We start from the raw sequence: 18,012 nt of genomic DNA on the forward strand, positions 1-18,012 counted from the left end.
TCTTCCCGCCCTCCCCGACTCTCCCCACCCCCCACTCCCCGCTGCTCCACGGTTCGCCGGAGTCTGGCTAACTCCCTCCCCCCGCCCGCCGCCCCGAGCTTTCCTTTGGAGGCGGGAGATGATCCCGCGCTACGGTGAGGACAGGCTGACACCTAGTGGCCTCGAGCTGCAACAGCGCCGAGACGCCGGCCTTAAAGAATGAGGGTCAGTCACTTCAGCAGCCTGGGCGAAGGGGCCGCCTTCCTCGGCCCAGCCTCCAGGGAGCGGGAGAAGAGAGCTGGGACTGTGTGAGGGAGGATTGTGACAAGCGCTGGGCCGCAGGCGGCCGAGCGCGGGCTGGGAGGGGCGGTGACGGGTTACTCAGCAGTTTCTAGGCACCGACCCCATGCACGGTGTGCACAGCGCAGGCAGGTAAACAGGTCCGTGCGCGGCCTGAAGAAACTCAAGAGATGAGGGGACCCACGGAATCTGGGAAGAGATCAAGGTTCGAGGCTGGGCTCCGGCCCCCCTCGGAGACCAGGTCTAGAAGAACGTGGGTGTGTGACGGGTTCCGCCCAGCACTGACCAGAAAGGAGTTGAGGGCGGAGAGTTCTCGTCGTACCCGCCCAGGCGGGGGAGCCAGTGGCCCCGGGGAAACTGGGGACGCGGGTTTACGAGGCCAAGCGAGCGAGGCGGGACTCCATCGGCGGCCGGGAGGCGCCGGCTAGGGGTGCCCAAGTGGCGGCGCCCGGGGTACAGCCCCTTTTCGCCCAAGTCTGCCGGAGCAAGGCGGGGCCCGGGCAGCCCCCGGGAAAAGGCGCTCGCGCCCCCGGCGCGGCAGAGGCGCCGGAGAGGCGGGGGCAGGCGGCTGGGGCGGGGCCGGGGCGCGGGCGGCGGGGGGCGGGGGCAGAGGCCCGCGGGGAGGGGACGGGAGGAGCCAAGGGGCCTAGAGGGCTCCGCGAAGACCGGGAGGCTGGCGGCGGGCGGGAGAGGCGGCGGGTTCCGAGTGGTCCGAGAAGTTCCATTCTCTGAACTGCCCCAGGAGACCGCCTAGCGGGCGGACAAACGGACGGGCGGGAGGGCCAGCATGCCCCCACTGTTGCACCCCGCCCTGCCGCTGATCCTGGCCGCCACGCTGACCTTCCGGGCGCTGCGACGAGCGCTCTGTCGCCTGCCTCTGCCCTCGCACGTGCAAGCCGACCCCCTGCGCACCTGGCGCTGGCATAACCTGCTCGTCTCCTTCGCCCATTCCATTGTGTCAGGGATCTGGGCGCTGCTGTGGTGAGTGAAGTACCGGGGAAGTGACGGTGGCTTTGGGGATCACGCGTTCCTTTCTTGATCATTCCCTGGCCGGCCGAAGGCAAGCCATCTCACCTGATTCCCTGTTTGGAATGCTAACCAACCAGGAGTGGCAGTGGCCCAGGGGAGGGGGAACTCATCTGGGAAACGGGTGACACCTGGGTGGCCGCCAAGCCCCTCCTCGATCCCCAGTGAGCCAATCGCGCTAGCCCAGGCTCCCCCGGGACTGGCTAGGGTCACGGGAAAGCGGAGGGTCTTTGGGAAAGCCTGGAAGAGGAGCGCCTGACTTCTTTCCCTTCCAGTATATGGCAGACCCCCGAAATGTTGGTGGAGATTGAAAATGCGTGGTCGCTTTCTGGCTATCTGCTCGTTTGCTTCTCTGCAGGTAAGTTTTGCCCAGGAAACGTTTAATTTGTGGGAAGAGGGGTGCGACAATCGACAGTCCCTTTCTTAACCTCTCCCGTCCCTCCGCTAGGCTACTTCATTCACGATACAGTGGACATCGTGGTTAGTCACCAGGCGCAGGCTTCTTGGGAATACCTGGTCCATCATGTCATGGTGAGCAGCAGGGGATCCTAGCTGCCTAATTAGTCAGGCTTCCCAAGCCCGGGGAGGTATGCAGGTGGGGAGAAGCACCTTTCCCTAACCCCAGTTCCACCCTGTGCCCTACATTTTCTCATCCTGCATGAGATGCTGCCCTGGGCTCCCTGCTTGAGGCCACTAATGACCTCATTAAGATCACCTCAGACTGGAAACCCCACCCAGAGCCAGAACCTGTGGGCAGGGACCACAATTAAATGGGGAGAATCCATGTCAACTATTCAGAAAGTGGATTCTCTGGCCCTCTTGTGGGTATAAGTGGTACTCCCACCAACTTTCAGGAGTCAAATTTTTTTTTTTTGATTAAATTTTTTTCCAATTGTTTCCTAGGCCATGGGTGCCTTCTTTGCAGGAATCTTTTGGAGCCGCTTTGTTGGTGGTGGTGTCTTAACACTGCTGGTGGAGGTCAGCAACATCTTCCTCACTATCCGCATGATGATGAAGATCAACAATGCCCAGGACCATCTCTTTTATCGAGTCAACAAGTATGTCAACTTGGTCATGTACTTTCTCTTCCGCCTGGCTCCTCAGGCATATCTTACCAAATTCTTCATGCGTTATGTTGGCCAGAGGACACTGGGTACCTTTCTGCTGAGTATCCTGCTAATGCTGGATGTCATGATCCTCATCTACTTTTCCCGCCTCCTCCGCTCTGACTTCTGCCCTCAATTTGTCCCCAAACGGCAACACAAAGACAAGTTCTTAACTGAATGAGGCACAGAAACCAGGACTGGACGTGTGGCAAGGACAGCAGAGCCCACTCTCTACATAAGCCAAGCTTGGGACCTGCCTTCCACCTTTCAAAGCCTGCACCCATTATTGAAAACACTAATTAATGAAAGAACGCCTCTGAAGTCCTTGTCCTTTCTTGGGCAAGGGGTGAGGGAAGCAGACAGACCGGTTGTATAGATGGGTGTGGGGACCAGGTCTACTTAAAACCAGCCAACCCACACAGCCTGAAATGGATGCTAATGAAAACTTGGTATTGGTGCCATGTGATGCACACTTTGCTTCCAGAAAGTGAGGGCCCCCCAAACACCAGTGGGGGGGAGCAACTTGAGTATTGCCTGGGATAAAGGTCCTAACAGCCTAAGGCCGGAGCAATAGTACAGCAGATAGGGCATTAATTGCTTTGCAAGTGATGAGCCCAGGTTCAATCCCCAGTGTCCCAATAGAGTATCTGGTAAAGCACAAAGCACTGCCAGGTGTCCCCACCCTGCCTCCCCACAAAGGAACAAGCTCCTACCCTCAGGAATTTAACATGTAGGCTGAGGATGGACTGAATATTCTGACTAAGTGAGAACCAAAGATGCTGCCTAACCCTGTTTCTTAGGAGTATATATACCACGACGGCCTCTCTCCAACCCAACCAGAAATTCACACCAAGAAGCATATATATGGTGGAAAAAAAACTGTATTTAGGATTAGCCAGCTGGACTGTTTAGATGATCCCAATCTGAAAAACAAAAAGGAGCTTTGTTACTGAGAGCTGGGAAAGATGTGAAGATTAAGCTGGAATGTCTTGAGAATGAGGACACGGTAAAAACAAGGCAGATGGACAGCTAAAATTGATCAACAAGTATCAGACTTTGATCATTCAGAGTGGGTAAGATGGTGGGCATTGAGTTTGCAGCAAGGAAGCTTACTTTGTTGGCAACATCCAAGGCGTCATAATCAGGAGCCAGCCGAACATATGCCTTTTTCTCTCCATCAGGCCTGGGTAGAGAAGGAAACCTTGGTCCATACTAGCCCCACTGACCCCATAGTCCTCTATGATTAGCCCTCAGCCTCCAGCGCATCAGTGGTTCCTTTGTTGATGTCATTCTTTTCCAAATAGCTATTTTTCCATCACTTGCGCAGAGAATAGCAGGGAAGCCACACAGCCATTTATTTCTAGCACATGGGATGGAACCCAGGGCCTCTTTAGGCAAAGCAAATGCTCCAGTCCAATGTGAGTTATTTAGTAGGAAATACCACAGGTACTTTTAGAGACCTATATTTGGTTAATTTTATGTAATTTTACTTCTGGAAATAGGGAAACCAAGAAAAATGAGCACCAGATGCTTAACATGACACCCTAATACTGCAATTTGTGTTTTTCACCATCGGATAGCTTCATTTAATAAATGCTCCTTTCCAATAAACATTTTAATTACCAACAAGAAAAAATTCAACTATACAACAATCTTCTGTCATCTCACTTTAACAAACTACTGTGCGTATGTGGTGGTGAAGTCTATCCAATGTGACATCAAGTACCTGAAAACCAGAGGGCATGTGCAACATCAACCTGTTAACCAAGTCTTGTAATACCAAGGAATTTCAAAACTGTTCAGGTTTCAGGCCAGAGCAATAGTGCAGTGTCCAATGCACACAGGCAACCTGGGTTCAATCCCTGGCACCCTATACGATATCCCAAGCCATCCAGGAGCGATCCAAGTGCAAAGCCAGAATTAAGCCCTGGGCATTGCCCGATGTGGCCCAAAAACCCAGTGTCTTGGCTCTTCGGGTCCCACTCACCTAATCAGGGTGTTGACCTTGGCTACATCAATGTCATAGAGCTTCTTCACAGCCTGTTTAATCTGGTGCTTGTTGGCCTTGACATCCACAATGAACACAAGTGTGTTGTTATCTTCTATCTTCTTCATGGCTGACTCAGTAGTGAGAGGAAACTTGATGATGGCATAATGGTCAAGCCTGTGAAAGAATGAAAACGGGGTCATCTGGCCTAAGCCTAGAATAAAGGCCCCAATGTCAGGAGAGGCCAGTTGCATCAGACACTGAGTAGCAATCACTTTTGTCAGACTTTGGTCGCTTAATAGTGTCATCATTTGCACCCTGAAATCAGGGTTCTAAAGCCTCATGGGGGGGGGCACGCACGCAGAGCAGACACCATCCCTTTTACATCAACATCTCTTATCCTCTATTTTTTGTCCAGGAATCGAACCCCTTTGGCCAAATGCAAGGCAAACTGCCCTACCACTATTCTCTCCAACCCCTGAAGCAATTTTAAATAAAACATTAAACAGCTTATTCCAAGAGCACAAAGATAAAATCTTGAAACCCGGAAAGGCTCTAAAGAAGTGCTTCAAAGTAGGATGGACCAATTCTGATTGCTGCTGCAAGTTGGCTTCAATTGAAGTCCATCAATTCTTGGGAACTTCTTGCTTAATGCTCAATTAAAGCATCTCTCAACTAAATTCCCAGTCCAAACTTACAAAGAAAAGCTTACCCCGAACTTTTCCTCATAGACACAACCTATTCTACATCTGAGAAAGCAGTAAGACCCACTCATTGGCAGCAATACCACAGCCATGGCTCTACTCTGCCTCATTTTTGGTCGAACCCAGCAAGTGCAAAGCAAGCACCCTAATCATTCTGGCCCAAACCTGGTCAGTTATCAATTGTTTAATAATAACCTACTTCCTCAGTATGCTAACCTTTTGCTCATTTCCTCCAGGTCGAACCCTTCTTTGTGTAAAAATTTGATGGAAAGTTTCCCATGCACTATTATAAAGGGTTTCATACCCAACATAAACAATTTCCCTTATCCTCTCTTCTTACTCCATATCTTCTCCATTGAAAGCTACACCTAACCTTGCTAGTCAAGACCACTGATATCTTTAAAGGCTTAGTTTACATCCCCAAGAAAATTAAGTATAAAATCCTGACCAGTACGAACAAAATTAATTCCATAATAATTCAATAATTAACCTTGAAAGCACTGGGGGAGAGGGCGGGGAGAAGCCTTCTCCTGTTCTTAAATGTCAATCTCCACACCTCCACACGCCTAGTAGAACATCTTAGGGAAGTCGAGTCACATGTGAGGTCCCAAGTTCGATTCCCGAGATAAGCGTCCTCTCATACAAGTCCCAAGTACAGTAATATGGCATTAATTTCTGATGCTCAGGTTTTACTGCTGGCCGTTCTCAGGGAACCATGAGATGCCGGGAATCGCAATCGAGTCCTCTGCATGCAGAGCAAGCGCCCTACCGCTATACAATCTTTCCCGCCCCACAACATGTTTCTGAGGTCCCAAGATCTAGACGTGTAGACTGGTCAGTGACCAACTCCTCTTAGTATGCTGTAATACTGACTTGTTTCTCCTGGGGGCGCTCTTCCGAGGGTATTTGGGTTGCCTTCTCAGCCGCAGGGTCTTGGGTCTTCGGAAGGTGGGTGATGTGCGGATCTTTTTCTTCTTCTGGCTGTGGACGCCTTTCAGCACTGCTTTCTTGGCCTTCAAAGCTTTGGCTTTGGCTTCAACTTTGGGAGGGGCAGGGGCTGAGACAAGAAAAGAACGTAACGTGATTGCGGGGGTAAGGAGGGGGTGAGAAAGCGATTACTTCCTGAAGGCCCGGGAGGGCACCTCTTGGCCAAACGTGCATCAGTGGTTCCTTTGAAGACATCACAAGTCTCAGGAGATTAAAATTTTTTCCATCATATGCATGGCACGGGGAGAGCAGATACACTCTTCTAACATTAGAAAACAAAAAAACAGCACCGAAGACACTAACTCCTTAGGGTCTTGAAAACATGGTATTCTAGTCTTTGGCCGCGCATGCAGCTCTGCAGAACCGACTCCTACACTCTCCGGTAAATGAGGCCGGTTGGGCCGGCCCGGCCCATGCGGCCAGGCCCACGCGCGCCGCAACGTGGCCAAATTTCGAGAAGTTGCCCCGGAGCTGACACCAAGGGCTAGCTAAGCCCAAACGCTGCCCACCCAGTTCGCTACTCTGAGGGAATCCCCGAATAGCCCGTTGTGGACCACCCCGGACGCAGCACACACCTTCCTTCTTGGCCTTCGGCGCCATCTTCGTAAAAAGGGTTTCTTATGGCCGTTCCCACGGGCTTATAGAGCGAAGGCGGCCCTAAGACTCGCGATATTTCCTGCTAAAATCTGATTGGATGGTCTGGTGACGTGATGCCCGCCGGGAATGGTAGTTAGTTTTACTTTCCTGAGTGAGACGAAGCATGCGCACTCCGCCCCTCGTTAGACACCAAAGGTTTTCGGGAGTTGTAGTTTCTGAGAGACACGTGTCTATACACTAGGGCGGATGGATGGTGCTGTAGCCGAATGCCATTCGGGTATGGTTTTTTTTGTTTGTTTGTTTGTTTTGCTTTTTGCGTCACACCCAGCGATGCTCAGGGGTTACTCCTGGCTTTGCACTCAGGAACTGCTCCTGGCAGTGCTTGGGGGACCATATGGGATGCCGGGGATCGAACCCGGGTCGGCCGCGTGCAAGGCAAACGCCCTACCCACTGTGCTATCGCTCCGGCCCCTCGGGTATGGTTTTGAGCGCTTCCCATTGTGAATGATTTCCTGTCTCAGGAAGAAAGGTTGCATACTTTAGCACTACTAATTGTAATAAGTATGGGTTAATGCCAGGAGAGTGCAGTAAAATTCTAGAACGTCTGAGCAGAATTTGTCCGATCCAAATCCCTCTGGCATCTTTGAAAAAGGTTGGGAGAGTGGGGGTGGCTAATCAGAAAGTTATCTGTAGAGTGATAAAGAAAGAGTCAGGCGCCCGGGAGGAGCAAAGTGTCAAAGGAGTTGAGGGGGTGGTCAACTCGGCCTCTTTACCTGCAGTAGATTTCATGCATTACCCCAATCGTCGAGGAAATCCATCAAATCTTCCAATCACCTGGTGCATAGATTTCTCAGATTCGCTGTTTCAGGTGACGCTTCAGTCAAGTCTCCTTCTGACAGCGAGCTGGCTTGAGCTTCTGGGTTGGCTTCCCTGAGGGTCCGTGCCTATACACAAACGACTGTCTTTCCCTTCTGGAAACCAGATTTCCTCTTTGATGATCTGTCCTCTGTTATGCACAGCTACAAGTAGTTCTTGGGAGGCACATTCCAGTGGGCCAGATAAGAACGCCCCCATTTGAGGGGAGCCCCCTGACCCCGAAGCGCTAATCTCCTCAAAGGCTAGAGCCTGGCCTCCCAGCCTTCCTTTCTCCTCCATTGATGGAGGCAGCTTGATCTTCGCCGACCCCCATCCCCCCCGCCCCAATCTCCACTGCAGACTTGGGAGCGAAACCTACCAGACTTGGGGAGTATCATTCTCGGTGGGCACCCCTTTTCCCCGCCCGCCCCCCCTCACACCAGAAGGGCAAGCGGGGGCAGATTCTGTGAGTCACGGTCTTGGCCTGGAGTTGAGGCGGGAAGCGCCGCCTCTCCTTGGGCCCCTTTTCTCCCCCTTTCCCCTCCCAGTAGTTTCCAGGCGCAGCCAGATGCTGCGCAGCTAATCACCGATTCCCTTTCACCCAGTCGGCGGGGTAAGGGTCCCGGGAAGGCGCAGCCCCGCACGGAGGTGTAGGGGGAGCCCCTGGGGGGATCCCTGTCTGGACGGGTTCCAGCCCCCGCGGAGGCCATCCAGGTGCGGGGGTGAGGCGACTGCTGGGGGAGCGGGAGCGGAGCCCGGGAGAGGAGAGGAGGGGGAGACCGGGGCGGGCGGCGGGGCCGCGAGCAGCCCTACGAGGGGCGGGGGGCGGCCCTTCTCCAGGAATTTCCGGGGATCAGGTTACAGCGCCCAAGGAGGGTGCGGCGAGCGGGGCGCTAGGTCCTGCAGCCTCGAGGCCCCTCGCCCCCTCCTCCAGCAGCCCGCGGGCCTGGCGGCGCCGTCCCTGGTCACACCGACCCCCCTGTGGCGGGGCCGCCCCGCGCCCCCCCGGGCCGCTCTGTTATGGTCGGGCCGTCACCACCTCGGGCTGTCGTCGGGGCTCCGCGGCCCCGAGTCATTGTAGGAACGGTCCGGCCCCGCGTTATCGTGGGGTCTGCGCGGGCCCGTCCTCCCCCCGACGAGCCTCCCCGCCCCCATCTGGCGGCTGAGGGGTCTCCTCGTCCCCGAGTCATCTTCGGGACGCCCCGAGCCCGGGTGATTGTGGGTTCGCCCCGGCCCCGGGTGATCGTCTCTTCTCCGTGGCCCGCAGTGGCCGTAGCGTCCCCGAGGCCGCGGGCTCCTGCAGGCTCCCCGTGGCCCCGAGTTATCGTCGGGACACCTCGGTCGCGGGTGATCGTCGGGTCTCCACGGACTCGGGTCGCTGGGGCGAATCAAGCCTCTCCGCCTTCCCCGGGCGCCTCGCAAGGCCGCGGGCAAGATGAACATTCTGGCGCCCGTGCGGAGGGACCGCGTCCTGGCGGAGCTGCCCCAGGTAGGCGCCAGGGCCACGTCGGGCATCTGGCTGGGGTGGGGTGTGGGCGGGGAGGAGCCAGCTTAATCGCTGGGAGGATCGGACCCAACCCGGCCTTGCAGCTAGGCCTGCTGCTTCTGGGTGGTCCCCTCCACACCCCTCGCCCGCGGCTACTTGGCGCCGGGACTAGGGCCAGGAGTGGGTGAGCCCCGTTCTCTTCCGTGCCTCTCAGTGCCAGAGGAAGGAGGCCGCTTTGCACGTGCACAAAGACTTCCATCCCCGAGTCACCTGCGCCTGCCAGGAGCACCGGACAGGCACCGTGGGGTGAGTTAGAGACGTACAAAGAAAGGGAGGCCGGAACCGTGCGCTCCAGCACGCGACTGCAGCCATCCTGCAGCGGCTCCATTTTAACTTTCTCCTGCTTTTTCATCCCCGCTTTGTTTGTTTTTGGTCCACACCCGGCCGTGCTCAGGGCATCTTACTGGCTGCCAGGGACTGAACTCGTGTCCACTGCGTGCAGAGCCAGTGCCTTGCCTACTTTCCAGCCCCTCCTCCCCACTTTTTATGCCTCTGTTTCTTCGCAGCAGAGTTGTGGTGAGCCCTAGGAGAGCAGGTAGGGTAGAAAGGTGGCACCAAAATCTAGTGAACATGCTCTGCATGCCCAAGACTTGAATTCCATCCGTGACACCACATAGTCCCCAAGCACCACCAGGGGTGACCTGGGTGTCCATTCCTGGCAGCAGATTCCAGACAAAGAGGAAGTCCCCTATAGGAGTGGGTGGTCCCCATCTTGACTTCCCACTGATACTCTCTTGGGCCCTAGGCAGTGCCATCAAGAATAAATCTCTTATTTATATATATAATAATAATAAATTTAAAATAAAAAAATAAAAGTGCTGGATAGTACAGCGGGTAGGGCGTTCGCTTTGCATGTGGCCGACCTGGTTCAATCCCCAGCATCCCATATGGTTCCCCCAAGCACCGTCAGGAGTAATTCCTGAGTGCAGAGACAGGAGTAACCCCTGAGCATTGCTGGGTGTGACCCAAAAAGAAAAAAAAATTGAAAAAAACCACACAGGAGCTGGAGCGATAGAATACAGCAGGTTAGGATATTTGCCTTGCACATGGCTGACACCTATGATCCCTGGAATCCCCAAGCACTGCCCAGTGTGACCCAAAAAGTCCAGAACAATCCAAAACAAAATAGTAACACTAATAACAATTGCCACCATTGGGGCTGGAGCAATAGTACAGCGGGTAGGGCGTTTGCCTTGCATGCGGCCAACCCAGGTTCTATTCCCAGCACCCCATATGGTCCCCTAGCATCGCCAGGAGTGATTCCTGAGTGCATGAGCCAGGAGTAACCCCTGAGCATCGCCAGGTGTGACCCAAAAAGCCAAAAAGAAGAAAAAAATTGCCACCATTGAGCATCCATATTCGTTGCTGTGTTGGAGACTACCATTTGGGGAAGGAAGAGGTATTTTCGCCATACCCATCTGTGCTGAAAGCTTAGTCCTGGCTGGGTGCTCAGGGTTGAACCAGGTTCGGCTGTGTGTGAGGCAAGTACTGACTCCCTGTGCGACCTCACTAGGTTCCTCATTGTCTTTTAGGAAAACACCATCATTTTAAGAGGACTCCTGATTCAGAGATGTCAAAATATAAGTGAGAAGAGAGGGAATTCTCTCAGAATGTAGAACACTTGTTTCTTTTTTTTTTCTTTTTTTTTTTTTTTTGCTTTTTGGGTCACACCCAGCAATGCTCAGGGGTTACTCCTGGCTTTGCACTCAGGAATTACTCCTGGCAGTGCTTGGGGGACCATATGGGATGCCGGGGATCGAACCTGGGTCGGCCGCGTGCAAGGCAAACGCCCTACCCGCTGTGCTATCGCTCCGGCCCCCCAACACTTGTTTCATATTTAACCTTTACAACAGCCAGGAAAAGATATACTAAGACCAGAGTGTTAGTACAGTGTGTAAGGTGCTTGCTTGCCTTGTGCACGGTAGGCCTGGGTTCAATCCCTGGCACCACCACCAATTTGGTGCCTCGAGCCCCATCAGGAATGATCCCTGAGCACACCTCTGGGTATGGCCATCTCCCCCGCCCACCACCTCTACTTGACAGATGTTGAAGAGACACAAAAAAGCAAGTAACTTGTACAGTCACATTAGTACATAAAAGAACTGCGATTCAAATTCATGCCAAGGATACTGAAGCACCAAGTATTCCTCTTCAGCACTTCTGTCTGGGAAAGCTGTTTGGGAACCTGATGTTTATAGTAACCCCAGTCTGGGTGCACCTGCCTCTCTGTCACCAGAAAAAAAAAAAAGGGGGGAGGGGATGAAGAGATAACTTAAAGGGTTATAGGTTATCTCTTTATAAAAAAATCATGGATTTTTTTTTTTTTTGGCCACACTCGGTGGTGCTCACGGTTTATTCCTGGCTCTGTGCTTAGGGATCACTGCTGATGGGCTCAGGGAACCACCATAATGGGGTGCCAGGGATTGAACCTGGTTTGACCACGGGCAACGAAAGCAACCTACCCACTGTGCTCTGGCCCCATAAGTGCATGTTTTGCATGCAGGAGGCTTGGGTTTGATCCCTGGCACTACATAGTATGCTATGCCCACTCCCCACGCCCGCAAAAAGCACTCGACTCAGGTGAATGAATGAGTTGGTGCCTACTTAATATGTGTCCAACCTATTTTTAGTTTAGAGCCACCCTTAGCAGTGTTTCAGGGCTTACTCCTGCTCCCTCTTTGAGGTGCCCGGGGGACCATATTCAGTGCAGGGGATCACGCCCTGTCAGCTGCATGCAAGGCATGTGCCTTACCCCTGTACTCTCTCTCTTTCTGACCCCATCCAGCAGATTTAAGATTTCCAAGGTGATTGTGGTGGGGGACCTATCTGTGGGGAAGACGTGTCTCATTAATCGGTAAGGGCACACCGGAGCTGAACTGGATAAGGCTGGGCAAGGGGGGTGGCCAGGCTTTGCCTGGTGGACTGCATTCAGGACCAGAGCACGTGTACCTCTCAGGTTCTGCAAGGACACTTTTGATAAGAATTACAAGGCCACCATTGGAGTGGACTTCGAAATGGAACGATTTGAAGTGCTGGGCGTCCCTTTCAGCCTGCAGCTGTGAGTTACTCCCTCATCCTTCCAGCCATTCCATCTTCCAGCCCTAATCCCCCCGCCCCAGTGTGTTTCACCCCCTCTTTCCTCCCAGCTGGGATACCGCAGGTCAGGAGAGGTTCAAATGCATTGCATCGACCTACTACCGAGGAGCTCAAGGTAACGGGGTGGACAAAGGGGCACACCTGGTTTCTGATCTGGGGCTGGGCATGTGAGGTGTGGCAATAAGCGAGTCGTGCCAACACTACTGTCCTCACCTGTCTTCCAGCTGTCATTATTGTCTTCAACCTGAATGATGTGGCTTCCTTGGAGCATACCAAGTAGGTGGAAATGCTTCCGTATGCTGGGGGCTCTGGAAAGAAAAGAGGGCTGTTTCAGGGCATGCCAGGGAGAAGACCGCAATTGGACCCAGAGGGAGTGGTGAGCTCCTGAGTGTTAGTGGTGGAGCCTGGCGAGCTCCCTCTCCTCGCTGTTTACCCTCATTGGCAGGCAGTGGCTGGCAGATGCCCTCAAGGAGAACGACCCTTCCAGTGTGCTGCTTTTCCTCGTGGGTTCCAAGAAGGACCTGAGTGTAAGTGTGCTGGTGGTGGGGCTGCCCCCCTGCCCAAGGCGAGCCTCCTGCCCACAACTCTGACTGCCCTGCAGACCCCTGCTCAGTATGTGCTGATGGAGAAAGATGCGCTCCGCATGGCCCAGGAGATGAAGGCGGAATATTGGGCCGTCTCATCTCTCACAGGTGAGTCAGCGGCTGCAAGCCTTCAGCCATGGCAGTTCTTGCAACTTGCTCCTTTCACCCCTCTCTGAGCTGTGCCAGGGATTCCGGGCTTGGAGCTGCCCATGACCACCTGTCTTCTGTCTGGAAGGTGAAAATGTCCGGGAATTCTTCTTTCGTGTTGCGGCACTGACCTTTGAAGCGAACGTGCTGGCTGAGCTGGAAAAATCTGGGGCCCGGCGCATCGCAGATGTTGTCCGTGAGTGCCTGCCTGAACAAGGGTGGCGGAGAATATTAGGGCATCTCTGATACCCGCTTCCACATATTTCTCACTTTTTTTTTTTCTCTTTGGGTCACACCCGGCCATGCACAGGAGTTACTCCTGGCTCTGCACTCAGGAATTATTCCTGGCGGTGCTCAGGGGATCATATGGGATGCTGGGATTCGAACCCGGCTCGGCTGCGTGTAAGGCAAATGCCCTACCCGCTGTGCTATCGCTCCAGCCCCATATTTCTCACTTTTGTCTGCAGGCATCAACAGTGATGACAGCAACCTGTATCTAACTGCCAGCAAGAAGAAACCCACGTGTTGCCCCTGAGATAGGAGGGGACTGTCCAGAGACCATTTAACTCTGGGGCACTGTGTTACCTTAACTCTCTCAGAGCTGAGCCCCAGGACATTGTACGGATTTGGTTTTCAGACCAAAGAGCTGCGCCTCAGTGACTGTCCCCAGAAGGGGACCATGCTAGTCACTTCCTGCCTCAAGGCATCATGCCAAAGACTGGATGCCACTCCCTGTTTCCAGGGTTTTCCAGGCTGCCCAGCTATGAGGAGGAGGCCCCTGTGGCTTTGCTTACCCTGCTGGGGCCTTTGGGTCTGAGGGGGCCTAAAGGGGCCTGATTTCAGCTTCACACTGTGCCTTATGCATTAAAATCTATTCTTCACAGTTTGGGTCTCATGTCCTCTGTTGGAGGTAAGGGGTATAGAAAGAGCAGGGCTGAGTGGTTGTCTTGCATCAACCATTGTCTTGAAGTGTCCTGCTGGAATTCCAGCCCTGGGGCCCCTTGGTAAGACTCATGCTGACTGGATGCTACAGGACCAAGTTTGCAAGGCAAGGCTTATACTTATTGGGTGATTGGGTTAGCTTTGAGAAACCATTCCCTCCCTAAATTTCTACCATTTTTGTTCTTGTTGTTTTTGTTTTGGGGTCACACCCAACAGTGATCAGGAGTTACTCTTGACTCTACACTCAGGAATTGCTACTAGCAGTGTTCGGGGGACCATATGAGGTGCTGGGGATTGAATTCCGGTTGGTTGTATGCAAGGCAGATGCCCTACCCTCTGTATTATCACTCTGACCCCTAAATTTCTATCATTAAGTCCAGAGTGATAGTATAGCACGTAGGGCGCTTGCCTTCTTGCCTTACACACGGCCCACTGGGTTGGATCCTTGGCAACCCACCTAGTCCCCTAAACCTCGTATCCCCTATGGTCCCCTGAGCCCTGAACCAGGAGAGATCCCTGAGTGCAGAGCCAGGAGTAAGCCCTGAACACCACCAGGTGTGGCCCACAAACAAAACAACACACACAAAAAACCCCCAAAAAACCATAAAATTATAAGTAGTTCTATATTTACATATTAAAATGGGGCTTGGACTGGAGTGATAGCACAGCAGGTAGGGCATTTGCCTTGCACATGGCCAACCTGGGTTCGATTCCCAGTATCCCATATGGTCCCCTGAGCACCGCCAGGAGTAATTCCTGAGTATATGAGCCAGGAGTAACCCCTGTGCATTGCCGTGTGTGACCCAAAAAGCAAAAAAAAAAAAAATGGGGCTTGGAGAGCTAGCTTAATGGGCCAAGTGCATGCTTTGCTTGCAGGAGGCCAAGATTCAGTCCCAAGGCACTGCATGGTCCTGGAAGTACTGCACAGATCAACCTTCAAGTGCTGATGGATGTGGCCCCAAAACTACACACATAAAAATGTCATTAAAGAACTAAGTTGAGGGGCTGGAGCGATAGCACAGTGGGTAGGGCATTTGCCTTGCACGCAGCCGACCCGGGTTCTAATCCCAGCATCCCATATGGTCCCCTGAGCACCGCCAGGGGTAATTCCTGAGTGAAGAGCCAGGAGTAACCCCTGTGCATCGCCGGGTGTGACCCAAAAACCAAAAAAAAAAAAAAAAAGAACTAAGTTGAAAAGGAGAAAAAGGCATTTGGGTATTGAGGGTGTTGCTTAGTGCTTGCTCTGCATGCATGAGGTCCTGTATCACATCCTGCTAATGAAATAAAATTCTCTGAACCCCCTAAAATAAGCCATGAGTCAGGAACACCCATGTTTATTTTATTTTATTATTTAATTTTTTTTGCTTTTTGGGTCACACCTGGCGATGCACAGGGGTCACTCCTGGCTCTGCACTCAGGAATTACCCCTGGCGGTGCTCAGGGGACCATATGGGATGCTGGGAATCGAACCCGGGTTGGCCGCATGCAAGGCAAACGCCCTACCTGCTGTGCTATCACTCCAGCCCCAGGAGCACCCATGTTTAAAACTATACTGTCTGCCTGGGACCATAAGTAAATCAGTTATCCTCTGGGCCTCAGTTTCTTCATCCAAAAAATGGACCTAATATTCTAATGAGACTTCATGGTTAATATAAAGCACTCAAAATCCTTAATCTGGGGCTGGACAGATAGGATAGCACATAAGGTGCTTACCTTCATGTGACTGACTCAGGTTCAGTCCTCAGCTCACATATGTTCCCCCAAGCATCATTAGGAGTGATCGCTGAGCAGTGAGCCCTGAGCTCTGCTGAATGTGGCCCCAAAAGGAAAAAGGGAAAAAAAACTTTGGGGTGACAAATGACCAAGAACCTAACTCACTGTTGCCATCTGGTTTATAGCCAAGGATTGGCTGGAAGAATCTCAGCATCGGGGCTGGAGCACGATGGGGAGGGTGTTTGCCTTGCACTCGGCTGACCTGGGTTTGATTCCCAGCATCCCATATGTTCCCCTGAGCACCACCAGCAGTGATTCCTGAGTGCAGAGCCAGGAGTAACCCCTGAGCATCGCTGGGTGTGACACCCACCTACCCCCCCCAAAAAAAAATTCAGCATCTGGATTAGCAATGGAGGGACATATATGACCTGATGCCACCTGAGAAAGCATGGGCAAGCATGATTAGAACACATCCTAACTCCCAGCAACAAGAGCTCCATGTATTAAATACCTGGTTCCATTCTCTCTCAGCCACTGGAAGGGCTATCTAGGAAAGATTGCCTTTTCTGTGTACTCCTGGCTCTCCCTCTCCCTTGTTTCTGGAACTCTCCAGACCTACAGAAGGTAGAAAGGTCTGAGCAGTGGTTCTCCTCTTAGACTCTTAGGCCTGTAGAACAGTGAAGATTGGGACTGGGCAAAGCAGAAGCAGGGGAGACCATTGAAGACTGAAAAATACATTTAAACACCCTTTCCTCTCTCTCTCTCTCTCTCTCTCTCTCCCTCCCTCTCTCTCTCTCCCTCCCTCCCTCTCTCTCCCCTCCCTCCCTCCCCCCTCTTTCTCTTTCTCTGGCCTGAAGGGAGGGGCTGCATACCTAGGCATGCTCAGGGGTCCACTCCTTGATTCTATTCCTTGGGACTATATGAGGTGCTGGGGATCAAACCCTGGTCAGCGGCATGCAAGGCAAATGTTCTACCTGCTGTACTATTGCTCCAGCATGTTCTCTTTCTCTTGAGGATGGAATCTTTTGTTTGTCTTTTGTTTTGGGGCCACACCGGCAATGCTCAGGGGTTACTCCTGGTTCTGCACTCAGGAGTCACTGCAGGAGGGCTTGGGGACCATATGGGAAGCCAGGGATTGAACTTGAATTGGCTGCATGCAACACAAGCACCGTACCCACTGTATTATCACTCTAGTCCCCTGAGGATGGATTCTTATTTTTTTGGGGGGGACACACCTGGTGATGCACAGGGGTTACTTCTGGCTCTGCACTCAGGAATTACTCCTGGTGGTGCTTGGGGGACCATATGGGATGCTGGGGATCAAACCCAGGTTGGCCACATGCAAGGCAAACACCCTACCCACTGTACTATCACTCCAGCCCTGATTTTTATTTTATTTTATTTGAGGATGGAATCTTAAAGGATCACTCTTGCTTTGGAGTTTGGTAGAGAAAGTAAAGAGTAAAATGTGGAGAATGTTATTGATGTGGCTTTAACACTTATACACTCTTCTGGAATTGTTTCTTATATGTTACAATAGGACTGTGCTCACTACACCTTGTACTTATTTCTCGTATGTACCCACACGCATATGTGCATAGGGAGCCTGCCCTCAGTGATGTGGGCTAGTGCTGTATGGGCAGGGGGGGAACAGAGATGGTGTGTTCCAGGCAGTGCCTTCGAGGGGCGTGTGCATGCTGCATTCATGTGTGGTGGGTGGGATTCTTTTGTATGCTGTTTGTGAGGGGAGTGTGTATGCTGTCCTTGGGGCTTGTGATGGGATGGGTGTATGTGGGTGATCCTGAATGCAGGGACCCTGCTTCTAATGCAGTACAAGAGGTTCTCGAATGAAACAAGCGAAAGCATTAGGAGTCAGGATGGTAGCCCAAACAGTGGGAGTGCAGGCTTGGCATGCAGGAACCCTCATTCTGCATAGTCTCCCAAGCACTCAAGTACTGCGTAGTCGTCCTCTACCACCCATCGTTGGGAGTATGATGTATCCCTGCCAACAGCAAAACAAAAAAACAATAATATATTGGAATAGTTTTCTTTTCTTGTCTTTTTTTACCCTACCCTTGTTCCGGCTCCTAGACCTTTCATTTTTGTTTTTGGGTGACACCCCGCCGGGTAGTGGGGAGACCCACTTACAGTGGTGCTCAAACCCTGGGCTCCAGCGCTTTCAGCAATCTTCCCTGCCTACACCAACTCTTCTGCAAGGAGTGACCAAGACTCTGGCTCAGGATTGATATCTTTATTGGGCAATCTTGTCTGGGACTGGGGCTAAGGCAATAGTTCAATGGGTAGGACATTTGGGTAGGGCATTCACTTTGCATGCGGCTGACTGGGACTTTATCACCGGCATCCCCTATGGCTCTCCCGCCCCAGCACCATCAGGAGCAATTCCTGAGTGTGGAGCCAAGAGTAACCCCTGAGCATCACCAGG

General features: G+C 52.6%; 3 protein-coding genes and 3 non-coding genes across 9 annotated transcripts; 2 read left to right on the forward strand and 4 right to left on the reverse strand.

The window, feature by feature from the left end:
- Positions 1–897: 897 nt before the first annotated feature.
- On the forward strand, positions 898–3,135 carry TLCD1 (TLC domain containing 1). The gene is made up of 4 exons (XM_004605020.2): positions 898–1,260; positions 1,581–1,663; positions 1,754–1,836; positions 2,209–3,135. Exons 1-4 carry the CDS (start codon positions 1,067–1,069, stop codon positions 2,590–2,592), a joined length of 744 nt encoding a protein of 247 aa, XP_004605077.1. The 5' UTR covers positions 898–1,066; the 3' UTR covers positions 2,593–3,135.
- A 141-nt stretch (positions 3,136–3,276) lies between these two features.
- On the reverse strand, positions 3,277–6,809 carry RPL23A (ribosomal protein L23a). 2 transcript variants are annotated; one of them, XM_004605021.2, is made up of 5 exons: positions 6,665–6,808; positions 5,976–6,159; positions 4,399–4,575; positions 3,525–3,594; positions 3,277–3,334 (listed from the first exon to the last, which is right to left on the reverse strand). In XM_004605021.2, exons 1-5 carry the CDS (start codon positions 6,687–6,689, stop codon positions 3,320–3,322), a joined length of 471 nt encoding a protein of 156 aa, XP_004605078.1. In that variant the 5' UTR covers positions 6,690–6,808; the 3' UTR covers positions 3,277–3,319. The 2 variants fall into 2 exon arrangements, with proteins under 2 accessions (XP_004605078.1, XP_054989307.1); XM_055133332.1 differs by having other exon boundaries at positions 3,277–3,594; positions 6,665–6,809.
- LOC129403941 (small nucleolar RNA SNORD42) lies at positions 3,672–3,736 on the reverse strand. Its single transcript, XR_008629573.1, has one exon. It is a non-coding gene; the product is annotated as a small nucleolar RNA SNORD42 (small nucleolar RNA).
- Positions 4,646–4,716, reverse strand: LOC129403978 (small nucleolar RNA Z17). The gene has a single exon (XR_008629596.1). It is a non-coding gene; the product is annotated as a small nucleolar RNA Z17 (small nucleolar RNA).
- Positions 6,258–6,325, reverse strand: LOC129403940 (small nucleolar RNA SNORD42). Its single transcript, XR_008629572.1, has one exon. It is a non-coding gene; the product is annotated as a small nucleolar RNA SNORD42 (small nucleolar RNA).
- A 1,284-nt stretch (positions 6,810–8,093) lies between the features above and the next one.
- Positions 8,094–13,797, forward strand: RAB34 (RAB34, member RAS oncogene family). Of its 3 annotated transcripts, none has more exons than XM_055131406.1 (11): positions 8,094–8,154; positions 8,809–9,030; positions 9,242–9,333; positions 11,873–11,941; positions 12,044–12,145; positions 12,234–12,298; positions 12,408–12,459; positions 12,629–12,710; positions 12,785–12,875; positions 13,003–13,110; positions 13,382–13,797. In XM_055131406.1, exons 2-11 carry the CDS (start codon positions 8,977–8,979, stop codon positions 13,447–13,449), a joined length of 783 nt encoding a protein of 260 aa, XP_054987381.1. In that variant the 5' UTR covers positions 8,094–8,154; positions 8,809–8,976; the 3' UTR covers positions 13,450–13,797. The 3 variants fall into 3 exon arrangements, with proteins under 3 accessions (XP_054987381.1, XP_054987380.1, XP_054987382.1); XM_055131405.1 differs by having other exon boundaries at positions 8,105–8,255; XM_055131407.1 differs by having other exon boundaries at positions 8,106–8,255; positions 11,876–11,941.
- Positions 13,798–18,012: the final 4,215 nt, after the last annotated feature.

This window comes from Sorex araneus, chromosome 3 (genome assembly GCF_027595985.1).
Source record: "Sorex araneus isolate mSorAra2 chromosome 3, mSorAra2.pri, whole genome shotgun sequence".
NCBI classification, from domain to species: domain Eukaryota; kingdom Metazoa; phylum Chordata; class Mammalia; order Eulipotyphla; family Soricidae; genus Sorex; species Sorex araneus.

Bases quoted from the DNA above. Each gene is read 5' to 3' on its own strand.
- TLCD1 (XM_004605020.2), top strand. From the start codon at position 1,067: ATGCCCCCACTGTTGCACCCCGCCCTGCCGCTGATCCTGGCCGCCACG. The intron at 1,261-1,580 runs GTGAGTGAAGTA...TTTCCCTTCCAG, and splicing joins GGGATCTGGGCGCTGCTGTG to TATATGGCAGACCCCCGAAA. The intron at 1,664-1,753 runs GTAAGTTTTGCC...TCCCTCCGCTAG, and splicing joins GCTCGTTTGCTTCTCTGCAG to GCTACTTCATTCACGATACA.
- RPL23A (XM_055133332.1), bottom strand. From the start codon at position 6,689: ATGGCGCCGAAGGCCAAGAAGGAAG. The intron at 6,160-6,664 runs GTGTGTGCTGCG...TTCTTGTCTCAG, and splicing joins GCCGAAGGCCAAGAAGGAAG to CCCCTGCCCCTCCCAAAGTT. The intron at 4,576-5,975 runs GTCAGTATTACA...ATTCTTTCACAG, and splicing joins AGCGCCCCCAGGAGAAACAA to GCTTGACCATTATGCCATCA.
- RAB34 (XM_055131406.1), top strand. From the start codon at position 8,977: ATGAACATTCTGGCGCCCGTGCGGAGGGACCGCGTCCTGGCGGAGCTG. The intron at 9,334-11,872 runs GTGAGTTAGAGA...GACCCCATCCAG, and splicing joins CACCGGACAGGCACCGTGGG to CAGATTTAAGATTTCCAAGG. The intron at 11,942-12,043 runs GTAAGGGCACAC...TGTACCTCTCAG, and splicing joins AAGACGTGTCTCATTAATCG to GTTCTGCAAGGACACTTTTG.